The following is a 25,834-nucleotide window of genomic DNA, read 5'->3' as shown; positions in this document are numbered from 1 at the left end:
TTCCCACACAGTCCAAAGACATGCAGGTTAGGTTAACTGGTGACTCTAAATTGACCGTAGGTGTGAATGGTTGTCTGTGTCTATGTGTCAGCCCTGTGATGACCTGGCGACTTGTCCAGGGTGTACCCCGCCTTTCGCCCATAGTCAGCTGGGATAGGCTCCAGCTTGCCTGCGACCCTGTAGAACAGGATAAAGCGGCGAGAGATAATGAGATTGCTGGTTTAGGTTATCTGTGAAAAAGCCCCCGAAAAGGGGCTTGTATTTTGATATGTCCAGTTGCTCTGTAGGTGGTTTGGTTCGTTGTCAGGAAGTAGATGTAGCTGTTACCGGAAGTAGTTCTGGGACAGTTTTGACAGTTTCTTTGGCTATAGAAGCACAGCACGTTACTGTTTATGTTTTGGCGGTGTTTTATTCTCTCTCGGGTAAAACAGCACAACATTATGTAATATTTGTTGTTAAGTTAGTGGTCACGTGATTGTTCGTAGCCCAGTTGGCTGCCTCACAGCTTTGCTAGTTAGCCGTTATGCTAACAGTGGTGTCGGTTCGCTCCTCGGTGTTGAACTTGCAGTGGAACTGATTAGGGAGAGGTTTCAGCGCCACTGTGTTTAAAACATGACCACTTGAACAAGCATGAACCTTTTTTTAAATATACACGTGTTCAGAATATCATCCTGTTAGCGTTAGCAGTTTAGATTTAGGAGGTTTTAAAACTAAACAAAACAAAAAAAAGGCAACGTTTCTGCACTACAGGCCTGTATCTCCTGCCTTGATTATTCTCTTGTTCCTTCTTCAGAAATTTTAGTGTCTTTGTAAATTTTTTATTTGTAGAATTGTATTGAAATGAAGTTGCTGAGTAAGATAGTAATGTGCAGTATATGTTTTCAGATGCCACGATTGTAAATGTGTGTGTGTGTGTGTGTGTGTGTGTGTTTTTTTTTCTAGTTTGGTCGAGTATTTATATCTCTGCTCTGAGAGGCTGTAAGTCCTGCAGTGTGTTTTTATAAAGACAGGCTTCCAGCCATGGTAAGTTTCTAACACAGTAAATGAAGGTAAAGGTAACATATAACTCATCACTGTGCTCTGAGGCAAAGATATGTCCAGTCCGAAAAGTCTTCAGATTCTTGTATTTTGTCTAGAATAGAGTGAATTCTCAAGAGTGAAAGTGTATCATCGAAAGCTTATTAAAGGAGACATTCCTTACAGTTTTCTATTTCTATTACCAGCACGGTCGTGTAGTGGTTAGCACGGTCGCCTCACAGCAAAAAGGTCCTGGGTTCAAACCCGGCGGCCGGCGAGGGCCTTCTGTCTGGAGTTTGCATGTTCTCCCCGTGTCTGTATGGGTTTCCCCTACAGTCCAAAGACATGCAGTTAGGTTAAGGTACATGTTCTGGACCAACTTTGTTTTTTGTTTTTTTATCTATGAAAGCATGTCCCTTTACACACTCATCCAGAAGGGTAATTTTGCACAAGGCCATATGTCTACAGCAGAAAAAAATAAAATAACAAAACGCGTCTGGAAAAATCCCAAGGGAGTCTGGAGAATCATGACGTCACCTGCGGAAGCGCCAGCAGGCTGAGGCTACGTTTACATTACGTCGAATCAGCGGATCATCAGATTAACATTCTTAAAACGATTCGCGTTTACACTAAAACCGTTAGCCGTGCACACAGCAACGCCAATACGCGGATACGCTCGGCTCCGCAGGCATCCTGCGCTCCAAATCACTCCGCCCTGAACAGCGAGTGCCCTCTGGAGGGTGCGCACTCCGGCCCTGCGCAGCTCACACAGCGCGCGAGTGAAGTGCACAAGCCACGATTCGGGACTGAGCCGCTGTGTGTGTGATCCCAGCGCATATCACTTACCACTTGCAAGTGGAAGGATGGCAAGCCTAAAGACAATCATAACTACACAATGGGCAGTATTTGCATCAGTATTTGCAGTATTTTCATACTTTTTAATGAAAGGTGATACAAGGCGGAAGTCCGCGCCGTTTTTCAGCAGTCGTGTCACATGACCAACGCCAGCGAATCAGGAAGGTGGATGTCACAGTGACGTTGTCCAATGAGACACCAGCTAGAGCTCAGCACAGCGTATCCGCGTATTTTGAATGTTTACACAGCACCGGAGCTGACACGATCTGGATTGAATACATGGACGCTGGCGGATTCCCGTTTCCAGGCAGTTTAATGTAAACGGACAGTGCATCCACGAAGAAAACGAGACAGATACGGTCTAGTGTAAACGTAGCCTGAGAGAGCTTTGCACGGTTTCAGTGCACAGCCTGTGTAGACCAAGCGCTCCCATTTCTCTCTCATTGTCCGGTCTTTTGGAAAACAATGAGTACTAATCCCATCATGATTGGTGTTGCTACACTCTCTTACGATACATCTGTTAACCATTTTAATCATTATGTGATAACGTTGAAGAAATTTGCAGAAAACCACCAGGTTGTTTTCTCATAAAGAAACCAGCGTTGACGTAGGATTCAGAAGGAGGCGTCCCGCACGCGACGTCATGAAAATCAATGTTTCCCAGGAAATCCAAATACCAAGTTTTTTCAGAGGCGGACCAATTCGCCTCAAATGGCTTGATTTTCAACTGAGTTTTTCTGGTATTGCGCAAGGTAAAAAAATTGCCCAAAATGTGACAGATATTTGACCAAAGTTTAATATAAAATAGAAGAATTACATTGATCTTGCCCCTGAATTTACCCGTGATATGCACTTTAACGTGGGGCGGCCTTGGGCTGAAGTGCCCTTGAGCAAGGTACTTAACCCCTGACTGCTCCCCGGGCGCTCTAGGGTGGCTGCCCACTGCTCTGGGTGTGTGCACGTGTGTTCACTGCTTCAGATGGGTTAAATGCAGAGGATGAATTTCACTGTGCTTGAAGTGTGCATGTGACAAAAGTTTTTTCTTCTTCTTCTTAATAATTATTTGCCGAAGAGAGGCGGCACAGTGATGTAGTGGTTAGCACTGTCGCCTCACAGCAAGAAGGTCCTGGGTTCGAGCCCAGCGTCCGGCGAGGGCCTTTCTGTGTGGAGTTTGCATGTTCTCCCCGTGTCCGCGTGGGTTTCCTCCGGGTGCTCCGGTTTCCCCCACAGTCCAAAGACATGCAGGTTAGGTTAACTGGTGACTCTAAATTGACTGTAGGTGTGAATGTGAGTGTGAAATGGTTTTGTCTCTATATGTCACTCCAGTGATAACCTGGTGACTTGTCCAGGGTGTACCCCGCCTCTCACCCATAGGGTCCAGCTTGCCTGCGACCCTGTAGAACAGGATAAGCAGCTACAGATAATACAGATATTCGCCGAAGGTGAAGTGATTCTTGGTGAATAATAACTGAGACTTCATTTTTGTTATTCACTGAGCCTGAGGCAGATAATTGCGTTAATATAAATACACAGGTGATTTTATTTAATAATAATAATAATAATAATAATAACTTATTAAATTATTTCAAACTTCAAAAGCGGCATGCAAATGTAACAAAAACACTTCTAGGCTTGTCTCACTTATCTACACTGACTCACGTAAAATAATACTTTGTTTTGAAATGGATAAAATAAATCACAATTCCACCTTACTTTTGAATAGTTTTAGACCAAACTTTGTAGCATCTTTAGTGCTTTTAGAAACAACGTTTTCTTTCATAATTTGTAATTCTTCCTCACTTACGGTGACGAAGTGATTGGCTACTGTTTCACTGGGTTGCTCGAGGTGATTATCAAGAAATAGTCTGAATTTCTCGAGACAGCACGGTGGTGTAGTGGTTAGCACTGTCGCCTCACAGCAAGAAAATCCTGTGTTAGAGCCCAGATGCTGATGGGGGCCTTTCTGTGTGGAGTTTGCATGTTCTCCCCGTGTCTGGGTGCTCCGGTTTCCCCCACATGCAGTTAGGTTAATTGGCTACTCTAAATTGTCCATAGGTGTGAATGTGAGTGTGAATGGTTGTTTCCAAGCCCAGAAATGGGAGGGTTGTAGCAGGAAGGGCATCCGGCTTAAAAATATGCTCCAGTTAATATGACATGTTGATCAATAGGGTCCACATGGACCCCGACCTGGCAACAGTGCTGGACAAGGAGGACGATGATGGTGACTGCGAATTTTCTATAATCACCTGCTTATTTATACTAGATATTTTAGTGATTTTTTTTTTTTAAATTGAAAAACACACTTGGTTGTTTTCTTTCTCATGCCATGTTAGCATGGTATGAAAACTCCATAGGATAAGACAGGCTGATTTTGCTTTTAAATATTAAATATGTAATTAGCATCACTCTGTTTGGCTAGCACCTTTAAATGAGAGTGCTATGAAGATTCTATGATGTGAACTGTTGAACATTTTTGTAAGTGAAAATTGTTCATTCACTCTTTGTATTAGTCTGCCGTGGTGGATCTGAAGACGAAGGAGGAGAAAGATGCAGAACTGGACAGACGTATTGAAGCTCTGCGGAAGAAAAATGAGGCTTTAATGAAAAGACATCAGGTATTAGATGTTTTACAGGCATTCCCTGCGTTTACTGTTTATTTCTCATCTCCTGTCTGCCAGCATGTGGTTTTGTGGGTTGTAACATTTTATGAAAAGAAAACAACAACAACAAAAAAAACCGTATAGCATGTCATTCAGAATTTCTGTCACCCCCAGAATGATCGGCACATTTGGTAAAGATGGGTAAAAAGCTTATGAAAATTACTGTGGTTAATTAGCTTAATATCATGCTGTAAATGAGAGAATTTTGGGACTATAATGACTATGTTTAAAGCTTGATTCTGTACATTATGGAGTCCGTGATGCTTTGTATCCTAATAAGATTCTCAGAGCCCTTGGAGGAAAAAAAGAGCCCGACAATATGACAGATCCTCCACCATACTGTACAGCAGGGATTCGGTTGATTATAACATCCTTCTTTTCTATCCAAAACCACCTCGAGTGTTTGTTGCCAAAAAGCTCTATTTTTGTCTTATCTGACCATAGAACCCACCTCCAGTCAAAGTTTCAGTAGCGTCCTGCAAAATCCATGAGCATACATTTGTGCTTCAGTGAAAGAAAATGCTTGCTTTTCACATGCCTTTCAAATAGCTGTTACCATGGAGGTCATGTCTAATTGTAGATTTAGAGATTTGATGAAACCAAAATGCTGCAGTGTTTTGCAAATGTCCAACGTGACTTTTGGAGAAATGTTTGCCTGTCTTCACTGCGCACTGGGGGTAAAATACATTTTGCATCTTCTTCCAGGCAGGTTTCTTACAGCTCTGATGGATAGCTTGTTGTTAAGTGTCTTAAGTCCCCAAACTGTGCATTTTCAGGTGTGTAGTTATTTTCGTAATAGCCTTTTCCTCTTTTATGAATATCAAAACACCATTTCATTTCGTTTGTGCACTCTCAGATCTTCCCTACATTGATGATGGGAAGCTAATTTGGCCTCTTTGTCACCTCATATTTATACCCCAGTGAACCAGGTAGGCACGACTGCTGAAAAGTTCTGAAACACTCAGGAGAACTTAAACGTGAAATATAAACAGAAACGTTAGTTTGTTGATAAGACTGTCCTGTCCTGGTCTGTGGGGCCAGCAATTGTGTTGAACATTTTCAAGAGGAGTTTAAATTTCAGTGGGAGATTAAACACAACTAACCACAAATAATTTTTTGTAACCTTTTGCCCGTCTTTACGAAGGGTGCCAATAATTCTTGTGCTGGCTGTTAGTGGCTGAAGTTGTGAATCTTTTGTATTAGCTGCTATATATTGGATGCAAAACAATTGGTAAACCTCACAGAAAGTAGACCTTCCTGTTCATAGAAATTGTATTGGCTATGTTTTTTTTTTAATTAATTAAAAAAAGGTAGTCATGTAGTAAACTAAAAGGTAACTCTTCCTGATTTCCTGCAATGTCTTTTTTTTTTTTTTGATGGAACATTTTTAAACTATGACTCCTAGTGAATTTTGGCATTTACGCTTGTTTAATTCCCCTCCCATTAGGAAATAGAAGAGGACAAAAAGAAGGCAGAGCAGGAGGGTATTGCTGTGATGACACACCGTAAACCCCGTGCTCATGAGCCTGATTCAGACCGGAGGAAGATTGAAAAGGAGAACCTAACTGTGACAGTCGACCTGTCTAAACCCAGTGGGGTAAGACTATCCGTGTCGATGCATCAGAGCAATGCAAGTGATGGTTGTGTATGTTGAACGTGATGAAAGTTTTAGTAATCCAGCATAAGTTAGGAATGTGATCTTGTATTCCTGGTCATGGGTGTTTTGAAATTCTACCACTTTTTCAGGACAAACTAATACTTTTGCAATAGATATTGAATATCTATTGTATATTTCTCAATACTCAGTCATTCCACTTAAAGTTCAGCATCCTACAGCAAAATAAGTAGAAATAGCAAGGAGACTTGATGCTTCTGGACTTCTTACCGTAATCACAGTGCCTTTTCCTCACAGCTTTCAAGGTTTTAATTTCCCACCTGGGGTCAGCTGAGGAAGATTCTAGTGCATTTTAATCAATGCCTGTAGAGTTATTCTGGGACACAGATGGCCTGTGCAGTGGTGATTAGACCTCCCGCTGTGGCCTGTGAAGGTCAGACGTCTCACTGAATAGACTGTGACATACGATGGAACTTAATGAATGTAGATGTGGAACTGCTCGGGCAGAAACTTGTCTTAAATATAAAACCTGTCCTCCTCTGCAAGGTCGCTTAAGGCAGTTAAGTGTCAGATTGTTTGTGGAGAATATTCAACATTCGAAACAGAATGTAATTTGTTCACTGTACAGTTTGACTGAATTTAGATCATTCTTGTGAGCACGTTTGTTATTTATCCAACTGAAATAAGCATTTCAGCAACAGAAAATCAATAAATTGGAAAATGGCAGGAGAGGGGATGCCAGAAATAGTGTATTTCAGAAACCGTTCACCATAAATTTGAGGCTGGTTTCAACATTTTTTGCGATCTCAATAGCAGCGTTGTAGTCGAGTCACTAAACCAGGGATGAGAGTTTTCCGCTTTTCGGCAGATTTCCACTTTTTCTGAGTAAAAAACAACCTTTTTATATTATGCCAGATCCGTTGAGAATTTTTTTTAATTAATTGAGGGGGGTTGGGGTATATTCCTTCATGTTGTTCAAACTTAATTAACTCTAACGATGTTTACACATTATTTGTAAGTCGCCATCTTTAGTCTCGTTTAATCTCGTTGAATGTTATGTAAAATTCGTGTTATCTACATTGTTATTGGTCAAAATATCGATGTCAAGACCATAATAGCCAATCAAAACAGTTTTTACAAAGACGCCCACATCTGCTTTCTTTTATCAAAACTTACACATGTTCGTGAGCTGCATATCAAAAGTACACTCCTCTAATCGGCATTTTTTCTCAAGATGCCGAATACTATTGACAAGCGAGATGAAGCGAAGGTACGTGAAATTGATGCTGGTATAAAAAACAAGTTTAGCAAAGCAAAAGGAAAGTGAGAGAGCAGAAGAGAGCCAGGTTAGAGCATGTAAAAACACAGGAGGAGATGGCTAATGAAAGAAAAAGGAAAAAAAGAGAGGACTGATGAGCTTTTGGCTTTGGCCAAGAAGCTGAAGAAGAATTCTAAATGGTCTAATGAAAATTTGTTTCAAAAATAACTGGGAACTGTAAACAACTTAACTGTAAAAAGTGTGAATAGACATATGCTCTTCCTTTTGAAGAAAACATACAGATGTGGACAATAAGATAAAGACAGTCTCCATAAAATATGCATTTGTTTGATTCAATACACTGAATATATGATCATTTGAATTATAGCTGACAGTGTTGATAACTGTATAACTTTTTAAAGTTTAAATAGACATTGTGAAGAAATCATATACAAGTAATGTGGACATTAGGAAAAGGTCAGTCTCGATAAGATATATATATTTTAATTTAATTCAATATATTGAATACAACCCCGATTCCAAAAAAGTTGGGACAAAGTACAAATTGTAAATAAAAACGGAATGCAATGATGTGGAAGTTTCAAAATTCCATATTTTATTCAGAATAGAACATAGATGACATATCAAATGTTTAAACTGAGAAAATGTATCATTTAAAGAGAAAAATTAGGTGATTTTTAAATTTCATGACAACAACACGTCAAAAAAGTTGGGACAAGGCCATGTTTCCCACTGTGAGACATCCCCTTTTCTCTTTACAACAGTCTGTAAATGTCTGGGGACTGAGGAGACAAGTTGCTCAAGTTTAGGGATAGGAATGTTAACCCATTCTTGTCTAATGTAGGATTCTAGTTGCTCAACTGTCTTAGGTCTTTTTTGTCGTATCTTCCGTTTTATGATGCACCAAATGTTTTCTATGGGTGAAAGATCTGGACTGCAGGCTGGCCAGTTCAGTACCCGGACCCTTCTTCTACGCAGCCATGATGCTGTAATTGATGCAGTATGTGGTTTGGCATTGTCATGTTGGAAAATGCAAGGTCTTCCCTGAAAGAGACGTCGTCTGGATGGGAGCATATGTTGCTCTAGAACCTGGATATACCTTTCAGCATTGATGGTGTCTTTCCAGATGTGTAAGCTGCCCATGCCACACGCACTAATGCAACCCCATACCATCAGAGATGCAGGCTTCTGAACTGAGTGCTGATAACAACTTGGGTCGTCCTTCTCCTCTTTAGTCCGAATGACACGGCGTCCCTGATTTCCATAAAGAACTTCAAATTTTGATTCGTCTGACCACAGAACAGTTTTCCACTTTGCCACAGTCCATTTTAAATGAGCCTTGGCCCAGAGAAGACGTCTGCGCTTCTGGATCACGTTTAGATATGGCTTCTTCTTTGAACTATAGAGTTTTAGCTGGCAACGGCGGATGGCACGGTGAATTGTGTTCACAGATAATGTTCTCTGGAAATATTCCTGAGCCCATTTTGTGATTTCCAATACAGAAGCATGCCTGTATGTGATGCAGTGCCGTCTAAGGGCCCGAAGATCACGGGCACCCAGTATGGTTTTCCGACCTTGACCCTTACGCACAGAGATTCTTCCAGATTCTCTGAATCTTTTGATGATATTATGCACTGTATTATGCAATTTTACACTGTCGAACTCCTTTCTGATATTGCTCCACTATTTGTCGTCGCAGAATTAGGGGGATTGGTGATCCTCTTCCCATCTTTACTTCTGAGAGCCGCTGCCACTCCAAGATGCTCTTTTTATACCTAGTCATGTTAATGACCTATTGCCAATTGACCTAATGAGTTGCAATTTGGTCCTCCAGCTGTTCCTTTTTTGTACCTTTAACTTTTCCAGCCTCTTATTGCCCCTGTCCCAACTTTTTTGAGATGTGTTGCTGTCATGAAATTTCAAATGAGCCAATATTTGGCATGAAATTTCAAAATGTCTCACTTTCGACATTTGATATGTTGTCTATGTTCTATTGTGAATACAATATCAGTTTTTGAGATTTGTAAATTATTGCATTCCGCTTTTATTTCCAATTTGTACTTTGTCCCAACTTTTTTGGAATCGGGGTTGTATATGAAAATTTGAATTATTAATGGAACTGTAAATAACTATGGATTTTAATGGACATTTTTTAGAAAAACAAGTGATGTTGACAATGAGTAATAACCAGTCCCCATAAAATGTGCATATTATTTTGAATTAATGCAATACACATTGATTTTGATGCATGTTGTTCTATATAATAGTGTTTTTTATTTCAATAAGTATGAAAATAGGCATTAGGTGTTTTAATTAACTACAGCTCAGATTGCAGGAAATAGGGTGTGTAAGGTCTCATTTTGAACAAAATTTCACGGGGGTGTCCCCCTGGATTTCCCTTATTACTTCGGGTGCCTTCGGCGCCCTCAGGACATTTTACAGATTTTCTGCTTTTTTCATCAGGACCCACTCTCATCCCTGCTAAACCTTGAGTCCGAGTCCAGTCTCGAGTCCCTAGTGTTCAAGTCCAAGTCATTAAAAAAAATTCGAGTTTGAGTCGAGTCCAACACTCCAACTGCACCATTTGACGGTGGCTGTTTTAGCGTCATTAACATTAGTTTGTTCCTGAACATGACGTATGAACAGGTGAATGTGCTTCTCTTTGTCAGGGAGTGCGAATTATTCTGTCAGAGATGGTTGGGAGACGGATGTAAGTGCAGAAGGTGTGTTTATTAATACAAGTGAAGATTGTAAACAATCCAGAACGGCAGGCAAAATCGTCAAATGGTCAAACAGGCAATAGGTCGAGTGAAGCACAAACAGGCGATCGTAGACTCGGCAGAATCAAAGATGAGAAACAGGAAATGAGGGATCAGGAACCCAAACAAGGAAATAAGGCTCGGTAATGTGTCAGCAACGCAACTCAATACTTTGCAAAGTAAGTGTGTTTTCGCAGTTTTTATATAGGCGCGCTGACTGCGCCTTAATCCTGTGCAGGTGTGAGTTGTTTACGGTGCACGCGAGAGTGTAAACTTAGTGCGCGCGCTGTCCGGAGTCCGCCCAGGAGTCTATCTGATGCACACGCCAAGGCACGCTGGTGTGACACTCTTACACGAAATTAGTACAAAATTAATGTAGATATAAATATCTTGTGCCAAATTATTATGACATGTTACAAAAAATAAAGAAAAAAAATCAGAATCCTTGTGTCCATTTTCCGAGTCCTAATGCAGTTAATGCACGAGTCCGAGTCAAGTCACGAGTCCTTAAAATTAGGGCACGAGTCGGATTCGAGTCCAAGTCCTGGACTCGAGTACTACAAGCCTGCTCAATAGTAAATTAATCAGAGAGACAATCTTCTGGATTATGAAGCATATTAGAACACAAAATATTCGTCATTGATGAGACCAAGAAAAAAATCGTGTTTCTTTTCTGTTACTGAATAGTAATTATTCAGAAGTTTTGGTGCAAGCCTCAGAGGTTTATAAAGTGCAGTTCTGATGTCAGTGTTTTGACTTTGATGGATTTTGCCATACAGTGTAAGTATGGAGAGTTTGAGTCATGCAGTGTGAGGAGTTTTTAGATGCCAAGATTTCTCTCATCTTACAGCATAAACCTGGCTAAGTATCTTAATTCTGTATTTTGATAGTCGATTTTATGAGAGCACTCACAATTGTTTGGAGCATAAACAGTGTTGGTAACAAGTTATGTATTGCTAACCTGCCACTTTTTTTTTAAATATTTCTAATCCTAATTTGTGTTATGTTCATTAAAATGATGGCACTGGTTGTTTCTGCAAACCAAAAGCAGCTACATCCGAGTCTTGCTGGTCATGGAACTATAAATCATCATCATGACACATGTTACTACTGTATTTCAGGGCTGTCTAGCTGTTCAGAAAGGGCTCCCAGTGTTTCCAGTAAGGACAGTATGTCCGTATGAGGCGAGAGTAGAACAGAGTAGGTTTGCACTTAAGAGCTGATGATCTTACATAAGACATGTGAATTATAAGCTGAAGGTCTGATTCTGATCTCTGTTCACATTTGCAGGAAAGTCGAGTGGTGAATGATAGGCAATCAGCACCACACCATGGTGATCGTGAAACAGAAGAGGGGTTTGCTGGACGTCCCTCACATAGAACAGGATCTGGGCGGCTGAGCAGAGGTGGTCAGCGTGGAGGTGGTCACCGCTCTGACAGGAGAGAACCACGGGAAGGGGAAGGAGGAGGAGAGGGCCCTTCCCACAGTGAACGCTCCCGAGGACGCCGGGGAGGAAGAGGAGGAAGAGGAAGCATGCAGCAGGGTGGCTCTGGGGCAGACAGAAAATCAAAGGTGACTTTCTGTTGTTCCATCACTGTGTGCCTTGTTTTAAACTGTTATTCAGGGCACATGATTTGTGATCTGTTAAAAACTATACGCTAGTCTTATTGTAAAAATATTAGCTATACTGTATAACGTGATGCATTTGCCTTTGCTCAGGAATGGGAAGAGAAGAGACGGCAGAACATCGAGAAGATGAACGAGGAGATGGAGAAGATTGCGGAGTATGAGAGAGGTCAAAGGGTCAGTAACTGAAAGACTCACTATCTTCTAGTCTACGTTTAGATGAAATATTGACATGGGCATACATTGTTGTTGAATATTTGCATCTGTTCATCAAGACTGATGGTGAAAAGAACCCCATCCGGAACTTTTTGGATGATCCACGCCGCAGTGGGCCAATTCCTGAGACAGATCGTAAAGAGGGCAGCCGCAGACACGTTCGCAACTGGGGTGGACTGGATTTTGAAAATGTTAAGACTGGAGCTGAGGCAGAGAAAGAATGGACGGTTAGGAATTCATTACATTTACAGTACAAATTTAAATTTTATTATTCGGCACTCCTCTGAACAACATCATGCCAATTGCGGTAGTAGTGTAACTTTGTCTTTTGCTCTGTATGTTTTTAAAAGAGCCGGAGGCCTGCAGGAAAAAGCTCCGTGGATATGACTTTGTCGATGACAGGCAGAGAACGGGCTGAGTATCTTCGCTGGAAAAAGGAGCGTGCTCAGATCGATGAGGAGAGGTTGGCTCGTCATCGTAACGCCACTGGTCAGTGGAGACGAGAATGGGATGCCCAGAAAACAGACACAATGTAAGAGCCTAAAATATCCAGCTGTTCATGAAAACACACAGCTGTATAGGTCAAGTTCAAAGTGTTTGTCATATGCACAGTAAGGACATGTCATCTTGTACAATGAAATTCTTAGTTTGCTGTCCGCCATGAATGCCAATTACAAATAAATAAATAGGTGGAAGAAATGATACAAAGTAAAGGCAATGAAGTGCAAAATAAAAGAAAAACCCCTGTATAGTACAAAATAAAGGTAAATGTAGTGCAAAATAGACAGTATAATACAACCCCGATTCCAAAAAAGCTGGGACAAAGTACAAATTGTAAATAAAAATGGAATGCAATAATTTACAAATCTCAAAAACTGATATTGTATTCACAATAGAACATAGACAACATATCAAATGTCGAAAGTGAGACATTTTGAAATTTCATGCCAAATATTGGCTCATTTGAAATTTCATGACAGCAACACATCTCAAAAAAGTTGGGACAGGGGCAATAAGAGGCTGGAAAAGTTAAAGGTACAAAAAGGGAACAGCTGGAGGACCAAATTGCAACTCATTAGGTCAATTGGCAATAGGTCATTAACATGACTGGGTATAAAAAGAGCATCTCGGAGTGGCAGCAGCTCTCAGAAGTAAAGATGGGAAGAGGATCACCAATCCCCCTAATTCTGCGCCGACAAATAGTGGAGCAATATCAGAAAGGAGTTCGACAGTGTAAAGTTGCAAAGAGTTTGAACATATCATCATCTACAGTGCATAATATCATCAAAAGATTCAGAGAATCTGGAAGAATCTCTGTGCGTAAGGGTCAAGGCCGGAAAACCATACTGGGTGCCCGTGATCTTCGGGCCCTTAGACGGCACTGCATCACATACAGGCATGCTTCTGTATTGGAAATCACAAAATGGGCTCAGGAATATTTCCAGAGAACATTATCTGTGAACACAATTCACCGTGCCATCCGCCGTTGCCAGCTAAAACTCTATAGTTCAAAGAAGAAGCCGTATCTAAACATGATCCAGAAGCGCAGACGTCTTCTCTGGGCCAAGGCTCATTTAAAATGGACTGTGGCAAAGTGGAAAACTGTTCTGTAGTCAGACGAATCAAAATTTGAAGTTCTTTATGGAAATCAGGGACGCCGTGTCATTCGGGCTAAAGAGGAGAAGGACGACCCAAGTTGTTATCAGCGCTCAGTTCAGAAGCCTGCATCTCTGATGGTATGGGGTTGCATTAGTGCGTGTGGCATGGGCAACTTACACATCTGGAAAGGCACCATCAATGCTGAAAGGTATATCCAGGTTCTAGAGCAACATATGCTCCCATCCAGACGACATCTCTTTCAGGGAAGGCCTTGCATTTTTCCAACATGACGATGCCAAACCACATACTGCATCAATTACAGCATCATGGCTGCGTAGAAGAAGGGTCCGGGTACTGAACTGGCCAGCCTGCAGTCCAGATCTTTCACCCATAGAAAACATTTGGTGCATCATGAAACGGAAGATACGACAAAAAAGACCTAAGACAGTTGAGCAACTAGAATCCTGCATTAGACAAGAATGGGTTAACATTCCTATCCCTAAACTTGAGCAACTTGTCTCCTCAGTCCCCAGACGTTTACAGACTGTTGTAAAGAGAAAAGGGGATGTCCCACAGTGGTAAACATGGCCTTGTCCCAACTTTTTTGAGGTGTTGTTGTCATGAAATTTAAAATCACCTAATTTTTCTCTTTAAATAATAGTTTCTCAGTTTAAACATTTGGTATGTCATCTATGTTCTATTCTGAATAAAATATGGAATTTTGAAACTTCCACATCATTGCATTCCGTTTTTATTTACAATTTGTACTTTGTCCCAACTTTTTTGGAATCGTGGTTTTACAAAAATAAGGCAATGATTGGACGGAGTGGTAAAAAGGGGAGTATATTAACAGTTGTCATCCTAATTAGTTATTTTACAGTACATAGAAATATTGACGTACATAATCTTTCAAGTTTTCATTTTTACAGTTGCTTTAACACACAACACATGATTTATATACATTTGTAAATGAGAGAAATAGAAAGACATTTTTATACAGAGCGTGTGTTGGATGGACATGAAGCATGATGTATACATGTTGACAGGGAGAGAATGGCGAAATGAGTAACCCTGCAGTGCCTTCACAGGTTCACTGAGGACCCAGCTGTGGCTGGAGAGGGCATGCCAGAACAGAGCAGCAGGAGAGGCAAGTCTCTCACTTTCTTTTACACACACCCAAACACACCCTGCTAACATTTCAAATGCAAAGCACATTGTCAAAACAGCCATTTTCTGTATTTTGAATCACTCAGACAATCCTCTGCCCCTCATCTTTGTAGCTGTTTGGTGATGGTCTGTGATGTGTTCTTTCAGCAGATAGGGGGCGTAATGCCCGTACACAGCAACGCAGTGGGGCTTCAGGTCAGCTCGTGGCATGGGAAATGTCTGTGTGGTGTGCTGTGTGGTTTTTTTTTTTTTTTTTTTGAACCCGCTCACATAAGTTTCACTTATTTATTATCATACAGGATTTTTTTTTGCAAATGGCTGCAGTACCAGTCCAAAGTTTGGACACACATGCTCATTCATAGGTTTTTGTGCATTTTGACTATTTTCTACATTGTAGAACAATTCTGAAGACATCAAAACTATGATATATGGAACATGGATGGAATTATGTGGTAAACAAAAAATGTTTCATATTTTAGATTCTTCAAAGTAGCCAGTGTTTACCTTGATGGCGCTTTGCACACTACTGGCATTATCTTAACCAGCTTTATGAGGTAGTCACCTGGAATGCGTTTCAATTAACAGCTGTGCCTCGTCAAAAGTTAATTAGTGCAATTTCTTGCTTTCTTAATGCATTTGAGATCAAACAGTAAATAGTAAATAATAAAAATACAGTAACTAGCCCTATTCCACAACTGTAGTAATCCATATTATGTCAAGAACCGCTCGACTAAGTAAAGAGAAACTACTGTACATCCATCATTACTTTAAGACGTGAAGTGTGTTTTAATTAATAAAAATATATTTACAAAACAAAACATTGAATTAGGTGTGCCCAAACTTTTGACTGGTACTGTAAGTTCAAGTGACTTAGGCAGCTTGCATCCTTGGCCATATGCACTGTTTTACTAATTACCCTGCATTATGATGTCACGTATTAGCCCCATGTTAAGTCAAGGCCATATTTGCATGTTTTTCTTTCTTTCTCTCTCTCTCTCTCTCTCTCTCTCTCTCTCTCTCTCTCTCTCTCTCCCCACATTGAAGATTGATAAATGTTATAAAAAATTATCATGGTGATTGGAGGGGCCATCTGTTACTGTGAGCCAGTCTGTGCTCGTCTCTGCTTGTTTGCTATGTAATTCTTTTCAGGATCTTCCACTATGTCATTTCTTCCTTCAAATATTCATTTCAATCTCTTTTCTTGCAGATGATGGCAGAAAACCTCCCAAGACACCCACATTTGGAGATTTCTTAGGGCAGGGCAAAGTCAGAGAAGAGGGCCGTAGAAGTCGAGGAAGAGGGAAAGGACGGGGTCAAGGCAAGAGTTACAGGTAGAAGCATTCTTCTGTCCACTAATGAGAGCAATCACATACTCTTAATTGGACCTGCTGCACTGTGCGCTGTAATTCTTTCTTCGATTGGGGAAAAATGTAAATGACCCATCATAATGGCCGTACAAAAGTGGTGCACGTAGTATACGAGGAGTCCAGTTTTATCCACAATGGGTCAGCATGGTTTCAGGCTTCCTGTGCAGCCAAATATGAACTATACCCAGTCCCTACTGTAAAGTTTATAATTGATTTCCAGCAGGTGGTGCAGTGCAGGCTGCAAATTTGTGATTTCTGTAGACATTGTAATTTCTGTTGCATTGTAACTAAAGGACTAAGGATCACCTTCCTGCTGGACAGTACAGCACAGGAAGCTTCAGAAGTACTGCAAGTGATTTTGTTAAAAAAACAAAACTTTTTTTAGGTTTTGTAATGCTATACGTCTTGCTGCTTTAGGAGGTAGTATCATAGGAAATGATATGGCCGAGTATTAGTTTATGTTGTATAGGGAGATCAAAATACCAAGTGTGCCATGTAGGGATTGAAATAATGTTAGTGCACTATAGGTTTAAATTGTCAGCCATTTGGGATGAATAATATATTAATTTATAAAAACTATTGATCAAATACAACTTTAGACCTGAGCCTGTTCATTATGTATCCACAAATCACTGTTGGTGTGTTTTGTTGGACGTTTTCTCTGCCCTAATCTCTATTTAACACATTATTTTGACAATTGGAAAGAAATGTAATGTATAGTACAGACTAAACATATTGGTGAAAAATCTATTTCTTTTCTATTTCTTCACAAGCATGCACGATAACCGGTGGGAAGCAGAGAAAGAGGAGGAGAAGGGGAAAGAGGAGGAAAAAGGGAAAAGGGAGGAACAGGAAAAAGAGAGAACCAAGGAAGAGGATAAGCCCAAAGCTCCATTAGAAAAGGTGAGGGTTTTTTTTTTTCCTGTTTTCAAAAGTTTGTTGTTTCATTAATCCATTCCTGTAAGATGGTAGGTGATGCTGTAAAGGTAAATTTAATGACTTTTCCTGTTACTTGTCCTGGCTAGAAGCTGAATGCTGGAGAGAAATCAGTTGCTGAAGATGATGATGATGATGATTGGGAGGATACCAGTGATGGGGATGAAGATGAGGAGGTGGAAGAGTGCGAGGATAAAGAGGTTTCTCTGAAAGAGTCTAAACCTGTTGAGAAGGTCCATAACTCCCCTGCTTCATCTAGTCCCAGTCCTAAGGAACAGAGGACAACCAGACCCAAAGTGCACATCCCCTCTTCCCAACAGGAGTCCCTCTCTACCCCAGAGGGCACAAAGCCTCTCAGCCCCTTTTCCCCTCTGGAGGGCCACCAGCCTGTATCAGACTGGGGAGAGGAGATGGAGATGCTGTCCCCTAAAAGCAGCTTGGGTGAGAGTCCCCTGAGGCCTAGCAGTCAGGAAAGCAGTCCAGCTCAGAATAAGAGCCAAGAGGAGGTGGAGCACACCAGTGATGTCACGAACCCACCCGAACAGGCCGACAAACAGCATGACACCCTGCCTGGTAGGAGCACATCACTGCAATTTGTGTGTTAGCAGAACATAGCCATGGTCCCGTCCTGACCAGTTCTTACAGTTCTCCTAAACTTTATAAAACTCCACTTGTGACTGGAGTGTATTCTGTAAAGAAAATTTGTATTTAGGACAAGGTTTGAATGACTAACTATTAACATATTTAATGGTATGGCTACTAGTACAGAATATTGGCCTTTATTTATCAGTCACGAAGAAACAAGTGCAGATTTGAGCATATGGAACGACGTACAAACAGCTCTGCGTCTGATGCATGAATCTGTTGTACGACATCAAAATAAGCAGCGATGGTCACAAGCTTCCATCCATTAATCCGTCATTTACGTATACGTATATGACGTTGCAATTTACCCTCATGTGCATCTAATTTACATGAAACGTCCCCTAATTGATGCACATGATGTGAAAAGGAAAGCACTCTGCCAGTTCAAGAGACATGAAAATAAATAAATAAATAGAGAGGTGGAAAACGCATTTCAGTTAAGCTGAGGTGGATGAGCTTATTTGTAGTTTGCTACAAATAAGATTTTGGTTTTTGGTATCTTCAGAAATGGTATAGTAGTAGGTGACTGCAAAATGAAAACTTGAAATAAAATAAACATTTTGTTAATATATATGTATTTTCAACAGAGGACAAGGTTTGCCTTTTTTAAATTTTTTTTTTGTTTATTTATAATGCTGTTAAGGTTTTGATGTGAAACATTTGTCAAGCTAATGGTTAAAAAATGAATACGCTTCATATGAAGTACGAGGGTACTTCCATAAAGTTCTCTGCCTCACCCAGAAAGCGTCACAACAGAAAGATTGTTCTTGCATTATTTTTATACATGGTCTTTTTTAACATCAATGCACTTGGTCCACTGATGTTCAAGCTTCGCTATGCCTTCGTGGAAGAAGGTCACATGTTGAGCCTCCAAATGCTTCTCAACAGCACAGATGACTTAATCATCACTCTGAAAATGGCGACCACGCAAGTGGGATTTCAGTTTGGGAAACAGAAGTCAGACGGTGCCAGTTTGGGTGAGTAAGGTGCATGGGGCAACAGTTCAAAGCCACATTTGACTGTTTCTGCCCCTGCCACCTGTGCTGTATACACGGGCGCATTGTCCTGGAGCAACGGCACGTCACCTTGAAGCCTTCCTCTCCTCCTTTCTTTGATTGCTTGTTTCATTTGAGTTTTTGTGGACAATGATGAGGCTTTGTAATATACAGTTATGCTTCTTGTTTCCAGGTGAGGACGAGAACTTTTTGAAGTACCCTTGTATATAAGACATTAAATTTATTTTGCTTTCAGCAGCAGAGTCAACTGTTCCTGCAGTCGAGGAAGAATCGCCATCACACCATGCAGATTCCACCTCTAGCAGCAATAACCCCTCAGAGTCTGCAGAGGATTCAACCACACAGAAGGGTAAATACAAAAAAAAAAACCCAGAATTTCTTAAGTTATAGTGCGGCTTGAAAGTTTGTGAACCCTTGAGAATTTTCTATATTTCTGCATAAATATGACCTCTAAAACATCAGATTTTCACACAAGTCCTAAAAGTAGATAAAGAGAACCCAGTTAAACAAATGAGACAAAAATATTATACTTGGTCATTTATTTATTGAGAAAAATAATCCAATATTACATATCTGTGAGTGGCAAAAGTATGTGAACCTCTAGGATTAGCAGTTAATTTGAAGGTGAAATTAGAGTCAGGTGTTTTCAATCAATGGGATGACAATCAGGTGTGAGTGGGCACCCTGTTTTATTTAAAGAACAGGGATCTATCAAAGTCTGATCTTCACAACACATTTGTGGAAGTGTATCATGGCACGAACAAAGGAGATTTCTGAGGACCTCAGAAAAAGCGTTGTTGATGCTCATCAGGCTGGAAAAGGTTACAAAACCATCTCTAAAGAGTTTGGACTCCACCAATCCACAGTCAGACAGATTGTGTACAAATGGAGGAAATTCAGGACCATTGTTACCCCAGGTGTGGGCGACCAACAAAGATCACTCCAAGAGCAAGGCGTGTAATAGTCGGCGAGGTCACAAAGGACCCCAGGGTAACTTCTAAGCAACTGAAGGCCTCTCTCACATTGGCTAATGTTCATGAGTCCAGCATCAGGAGAACACTGAACAACAATGGTGTGCATGGCAGGGTTGCAAGGAGAAAGCCACTGCTCTCCAAAAAGAACATTGCTGCTCGTCTGCAGTTTGCTAAAGATCACGTGGATAAGCCAGAAGGCTATCGGAAAAATGTTTTGTGGACGGGTGAGACCAAAATAGAACTTTTTGGTTTAAATGAGAAGCGTTATGTTTGGAGAAAGGAAAACACTGCATTCCAGCATAAGAACCTTATCCCATCTGTGAAACATGGTGGTGGTAGTATCATGGTTTGGGCCTGTTTTGCTGCATCTAGGCCAGGACGGCTTGCCATCATTGATGGAACAATGAATTCTGAATTATACCAGCGAATTCTAAAGGAAAATGTCAGGACACCTGTCCATGAACTGAATCTCAAGAGAAGGTGGGTTACGCAGCAAGACAACGACCCGAAGCACACAAGTCGTTCTACCAAAGAATGGTTAAAGAAGAATAACGTTAATTTTTTGGAATGGCCAAGTCAAAGTCCTGACCTTAATCCAATCGAAATGTTGTGGAAGGACCTGAAGAGAGCAGTTCATGTGAGGAAACCCACCAACATCCCAGAGCTGAAGCCGTTCTGTATGGAGGAATGGGCTAAAATTCCTCCAAGCCGGTGTGCAGGACTGATCAACAGTTACAGGAAACGTTTAGTTGCAGTTATTGCTGCACAAGGGGGTCACACCAGATACTGAAAGCAAAGGTTCACATACTTTTGCCACTCACAGATATGTAATATTGGATCATTTTCCTCAATAAATAAATGACCAAGTATAATATTTTTGTCTCATTTGTTTAACTGGGTTCTCTTTATCTACTTTTAGGACTTGTGTGAAAATCTGATGATGTTTTAGGTCATATTTATGCAGAAATATAGAAAATTTCTAAAGGGTTCACAAACTTTCAAGCACCACTGTATTCTCAGTGAGTACCAGAAAGTCGTATGGTTTATTTTTACTTATCCTGTGTAATCTGTTCTGTCAGAGGAGAGTGCACTCCCTGCTGTAGAGCTGGATTTGAAGCAATCTACAAGTGAAAGTACAGCTTCAGAGTCCACAGATCAGCCATGCTCAGGTGCCGTTCTTATTACAGACTTTGAAACAGTGGTTTTCTGCAAGAACTCCCTTACTTCAGCTGACGTCTGAGCATGCGCCAACGCCCTGACCTGTCTCACTCTTTTGCCCCTTCTGTCACAACCTGTCCCTTTACTCACCTCTCTGTCTGTCCATCTGTCCATCTGTCTTGTGAGATGGCACCTGCTGCTATGCTTGTCTTTCTCATGACAAATGTGAATGCTCCCCTTCTGCTCCTCTGACTGTGACCGTCCTCCCCTGCTCTGGGACTCTGTGTTCTTGTCTACAGCTTCACACTGGCTGTCAGTCTCCTCAAGAGCACTACTAACATCTCCACTCACTGTTCCCTGGACCTTTCCGGTCCAATGCACCTCTTTTGTTTTCCTCTGGATTGCATATGGACACACAGTGCATGTCTGCTTGATCAAACCATTTTTTAAATTACATTTCTTCATCTGCTTAAATCTGTGACGTCAGGCCATTTGAAAGATGCCAATTTAGAAAGATCTGATCTTGTAATTCCATCCTGCTGCATCTCATTTGATTGCATGGTGTCATTAACGTGTGATAGGATAAATGATGGCTGAATTGGTTGCTGCGCCAGAGCCGTTTGGTTGTCCGGCAGAATATAATTTATACAATTAAATTTCATTCCAGACATCCACCAGCAGTTGTATCTTGAATCGCTAGAGCTAAATTTGTTTTCCGTTGTTTAAGCTTTGCTCACATCCATGGAGTAAAGTCCAGATACCCCCTGAGCGCACGTGTTAGAACAAAAATGTTTACAAAACGCATAATGTAAATTTTAAATTGTATCTGCACCAAAAACCGGAGTTTATGCTCACTTTAATAAAATGCTCTCAAGGCTCTGAAACATTTTATTTTATTTTGTTCATAATGTAGGGTGAGGCTAAATTTGAAAGGATATTTATACCTGTAATTAATGCTCTAGAAGTTTTGAATTTGTAGAGACAGAAATTGAAAAATAAATATTGTGCTGCTTATCATTATTCCTGTATCAATTTTCATTTTAAATGATTTTACCCAATAGAAAGGCTTCGGTAAGACTGATTTTTCTAAGCTCGGGTTAACTCTAGTTCTCACAGGATTCTTGATGGAGAATTGCTCTTATCAGAATACAGAATTGATCTGTATATCAGAAATTAGTCTTTCATCTGTGAGTGAATGTAATTCCTCATAAAAGATTCAGTCCTGTCCTGAAATGACCTCAATTATACCATGTTGGATACAGTATGATTTTAATTAGCTTTTGTTCAGCATGGTATTAACATAAAGGTAACATCAGGCCAACATTATTCAGTTGTTTTTTGACTTCAAATTTATTTGAAATCAGTCTTAACATCTGTAATAGACTGAAGGAGCCGAATCAATTTTGTAGTTGTGTATTTAAAGTGAGACACTTGTCAAAAACCTTCTCCTCGCCATCTGACAATAGGCATGAAGGCTACTGGCATTGTGTTAACATACTGATCAGTGTAATACATTCTTATATTTCCCCCCAGATCCAATTACTGGCTCGCATTAAGCCTGTTTAAGAGGGCAGGAAATTGCAGGAAACCTCTAATTATTGCTAAAAAGCCTTTAATGTGGAAATTGAGAGATTGGATTTTCAGGCTGATGGGGTGGTAATGGAAACCTGGAGAATACAGAATAACTCTTTGATTGTCTTTGATCCGTTTTACATGATGGAGCCAGTTAATGGTCTAATTATGGAGTCATAGTTGTCTTTATTCTGAGAATGACTGGCTATCAAGTCACGTTTTGACGTAAAAGAATAATGTGTTAAATTATTTATTGTCCTTCAAGCAGATTAGCCTCGAGGTATGAGAAGCAAGTGTGTGTATTTACAGTTTATACATATATTGTAAATACATTATCAAAGATTCTTTAAGGGTGCATTGGATAATTGATGGTTTATAGCCTCCTAAAGGACTTTTTTTGTTGTACATATAAAATTTCTGGCTTTCCCCAGAGTGCAAACTGAGTACCCTTTTCCAAAATTTAAGCGCATAGTACAGCCAACTTTTTTTTATGGTAATCTTTTGATTTATTGTAATATAATAACTGTTCGTTTAGCTGTGAATTGGGATTTTTCGATCCTCTTAAAGCACTATGATGACTATTGCCTTGCTCTTGTTTTCTGTCTCCAGGCTAAAGAATAACTGCAGTAATTGCAGCACTTGTAGTATTGCGAGAGTGGGAGGGGGGGAAAGTTAAGACGTGGTGAGAAGAGACATCAGGACTAATGGATATCCACTGGCTGAAAATATGGAGGATGGCACGCCCTGTGATGACTTATCCCCACCTCCGAACAACTCCTTGTATGGTTTTTGTGTTCTCTCAGCACGCAAACTATTCTAGTGTTACATGTGTTTTCAAAATCTAGGACTGGAATTTTACAGGGCTCTGCAAACCATTTGTGACACTGTAAAGATAATGAAATTTATTAAGGCAAAAAATAAAGATACCTTAAGAGGAAAGAAGACTAGCTGTTTTACATGACATTTGGTAAGAGGTCACACCTTATCCTAGTCACAAGATACATTTGCAAGCGGAAATACAGTACTGTGCAAAAGTCGTAGGCACGTTATTTTTATTTTATTTTATTTATTTTTTTAGTACAACCTTTATTATAGACTTTTATGACTTCTACATTATGGAACCAGTTAAAAAAAACTTTAGTTTTCCAGCACAAAATTAAATGTTCCAGAAAATTGTTTATATGTCTGTAAAGAAAGCAACATATTACATAAGAGACACTTTTCAGGCAAAAACCTAATGAAGGCTGCTGGATTTTACCATAAAAATAAGAAGGAAGCACGACGAAGTGTCCAGAAGAACTGCAGCTGATTCTGTAAGATGCTCAGTTAAACTTAGAGCTCAGTTCCTTATATTATAAAACTGCACTAGCTGTACCTGAGACTACTATTTTTTTTTTTTTAAGCAAAGGGTCATTATACCAAACATTTAACTTTTTTCATGCATTACTGCTTACTGATCTTTTTTTTTTTTAATGTAGAAACATTTACCGTAATTTCATTATTTTTGAAGCCATCTTTGCTCTACAGCATTTCATTGCATGTGCCTAAGACTTTTGCACTTTTGTGTAGTTGGAGGAAATGCTACTTTCGCTTCATGCTGCTTTAGTCCTCAAGGGTTAGTCAATCAAGTGCATGCTGTAGGTTGTGTATGATACCTATGCAAAAAAATAAAAAATGGAAAGGGGCATTAGGATTATCAAAGCTATTTGTAAAAATCTGGATTTTCATTTTATTTTAAAAATCATGTTTATGATTATAATTTGCCTGCAAAACAAGGTGCTAGATATACTCATTTATAATTTTTGACCCAAAGTGTATGTATTATGACCAAAGATGTTTCTTAGAAGGTGTTTTGTAGATGACTTTGGGTCTGTTTGATAAATAATGAACATTTGAGGTAAGAAAGAATGTGTATCTCACTAGAACTCATCTTGGTTTGGATTTCTTGTTTTGATCTCTTTTTTGTTTTTGTCTTGGAATTTTTCATGGTTTCTACCTTTTGGCAAATTTAGTGGAAGTATACAGATTGCCATGACGTTTTTACGAAATGGTGTACATTCCAATGCTTTGTGTCCTCTTTCACTGTTTGCATCGAGAACCCTTATCTTAAATTAAAAATAATAATAAGTGCTCATGGAGCAGCAAAAATCGTGAAATTTGTGATTTGTGATCTATCTGCAAATGGACCCTCATGTTTATTTGATAATTAGATCTAGGTTTGCCTCTGTTGGTGTTTCAGCAGTGCACATACTGGTAGTATGATGAAGTGTTTGTAGGATTCATCCCACAGTGAAACACTATTGTATCTCAGTTATTTTAAGGATGATTATGGATTAATGCTTTTGCCTTTTCATTTCTCATGTAATTGATGCATTGTGTTATTTACATTGAAGTTTCTTTTTAAATAAATGTATATCTTTGCTTTAAATGTCCTGCTCTACGTTAATGGTTTCTTTGAACTGCTGTAAAAAGAGCCTGCAAATTAATCTGCTCCCAGATAAGCAAACCTGAACATTAGCTGCTTATTTTAAACATTTTTTGTTTACATAAACTCCATCTGCAATCAGAATTCAAGGAAAAAAATTCATTCTGAACAGCTCGTGTATCAGTATTCATAATTAATGTGGAAGTCAGTTGTGTCCAAGATTTATTAGATTTGTTTAATTTTCTTTCATTGACATGTTTCTCTATTTACACTTTAACAGTTTCCTACATTACCCACAATGCCATTCGATTACCTGCTGATCATGGTGCCGGTAGGAATTCAGCAGCACTTTAGTCCTTTAGTCAGTCCAGCTTTTTCACTCCGCTCAAACAGATCAGGAGCCAAAGCTTCAGCTGTCATGCTAATTCCACTATAAACACCAACTCACTTGCCATTTTACAGATTGCTATCCATTGCCAAGCAAAATGATTCTGCCATAATTATATCTTGCTTTGTATTGGAAGTTTTAATGATATTGAATGGGTGGCAATGATGGTGCAGTGATTAGCACTGTTGCCTCATGCAGTGAGCAGGTTCTGGGTTCAAACCTCCTAATCGACTGGGGCCTTTCTGTATAGAGTATGCATGTTCTCATGCCTACATGTTTCCTCCAGGTGATCTGGTTTCCTCCCACATGCAGCTTAGGCTAACTGGGTACTCAAAATGTCAACTGGGATTGGCTCTAGCTCACCCATGTCCTGTAATGGATAAGTGGTGTAGAAAATTAAGAACAAGAAGCCTTTATTTGTCACATGTACACTCAAACATGGTGAAATTCTTCCTCTGCATTTAACCCATCTGAAGCAGTGAACACACGCATGCACACACAAGTGAGCAATGAGCGCGTGCACACATACCCTGAGCAGTGGACAGCTATGCTACAGCACC

General features: G+C 40.0%; 1 protein-coding gene across 4 annotated transcripts; it reads left to right on the top strand.

Moving 5' to 3' along the window:
- The first annotated feature begins 319 nt into the window (after positions 1 to 319).
- On the top strand, positions 320 to 24,889 carry ccdc9 (coiled-coil domain containing 9). Of its 4 annotated transcripts, none has more exons than XM_060944020.1 (16): positions 320 to 422; positions 943 to 1,023; positions 4,383 to 4,487; positions 5,980 to 6,129; positions 11,476 to 11,757; positions 11,905 to 11,988; positions 12,087 to 12,254; positions 12,378 to 12,559; positions 14,715 to 14,773; positions 14,944 to 14,988; positions 16,001 to 16,124; positions 16,934 to 17,063; positions 17,186 to 17,669; positions 18,993 to 19,106; positions 20,811 to 20,900; positions 23,071 to 24,889. In XM_060944020.1, the coding sequence occupies exons 2-16, from the start codon at positions 1,021 to 1,023 to the stop codon at positions 23,073 to 23,075; spliced, it is 2,025 nt and encodes a 674-aa protein (XP_060800003.1). In that variant the 5' UTR covers positions 320 to 422; positions 943 to 1,020; the 3' UTR covers positions 23,076 to 24,889. The 4 variants fall into 4 exon arrangements, with proteins under 4 accessions (XP_060800003.1, XP_060800002.1, XP_060800001.1 ...); XM_060944019.1 differs by having other exon boundaries at positions 14,941 to 14,988; positions 18,996 to 19,106; XM_060944018.1 differs by having other exon boundaries at positions 14,941 to 14,988.
- The last annotated feature ends 945 nt before the right edge of the window (positions 24,890 to 25,834 follow it).

Source organism: Neoarius graeffei, chromosome 17, assembly GCF_027579695.1.
Source record: "Neoarius graeffei isolate fNeoGra1 chromosome 17, fNeoGra1.pri, whole genome shotgun sequence".
In the NCBI taxonomy this organism is placed as follows: Eukaryota; Metazoa; Chordata; class Actinopteri; order Siluriformes; family Ariidae; genus Neoarius; species Neoarius graeffei.
Note: the sequence above shows the minus strand (reverse complement) of the source record. Positions and strands in the feature narration are given on the sequence as shown.

Excerpts from the sequence above, each read along its gene's own strand:
- ccdc9 (XM_060944018.1), top strand. Across the intron at positions 16,125-16,933 it reads GGTCAAGGCAAGAGTTACAG|CATGCACGATAACCGGTGGG; the intron begins GTAGAAGCATTC and ends TTTCTTCACAAG. Across the intron at positions 17,064-17,185 it reads CCAAAGCTCCATTAGAAAAG|AAGCTGAATGCTGGAGAGAA; the intron begins GTGAGGGTTTTT and ends TGTCCTGGCTAG.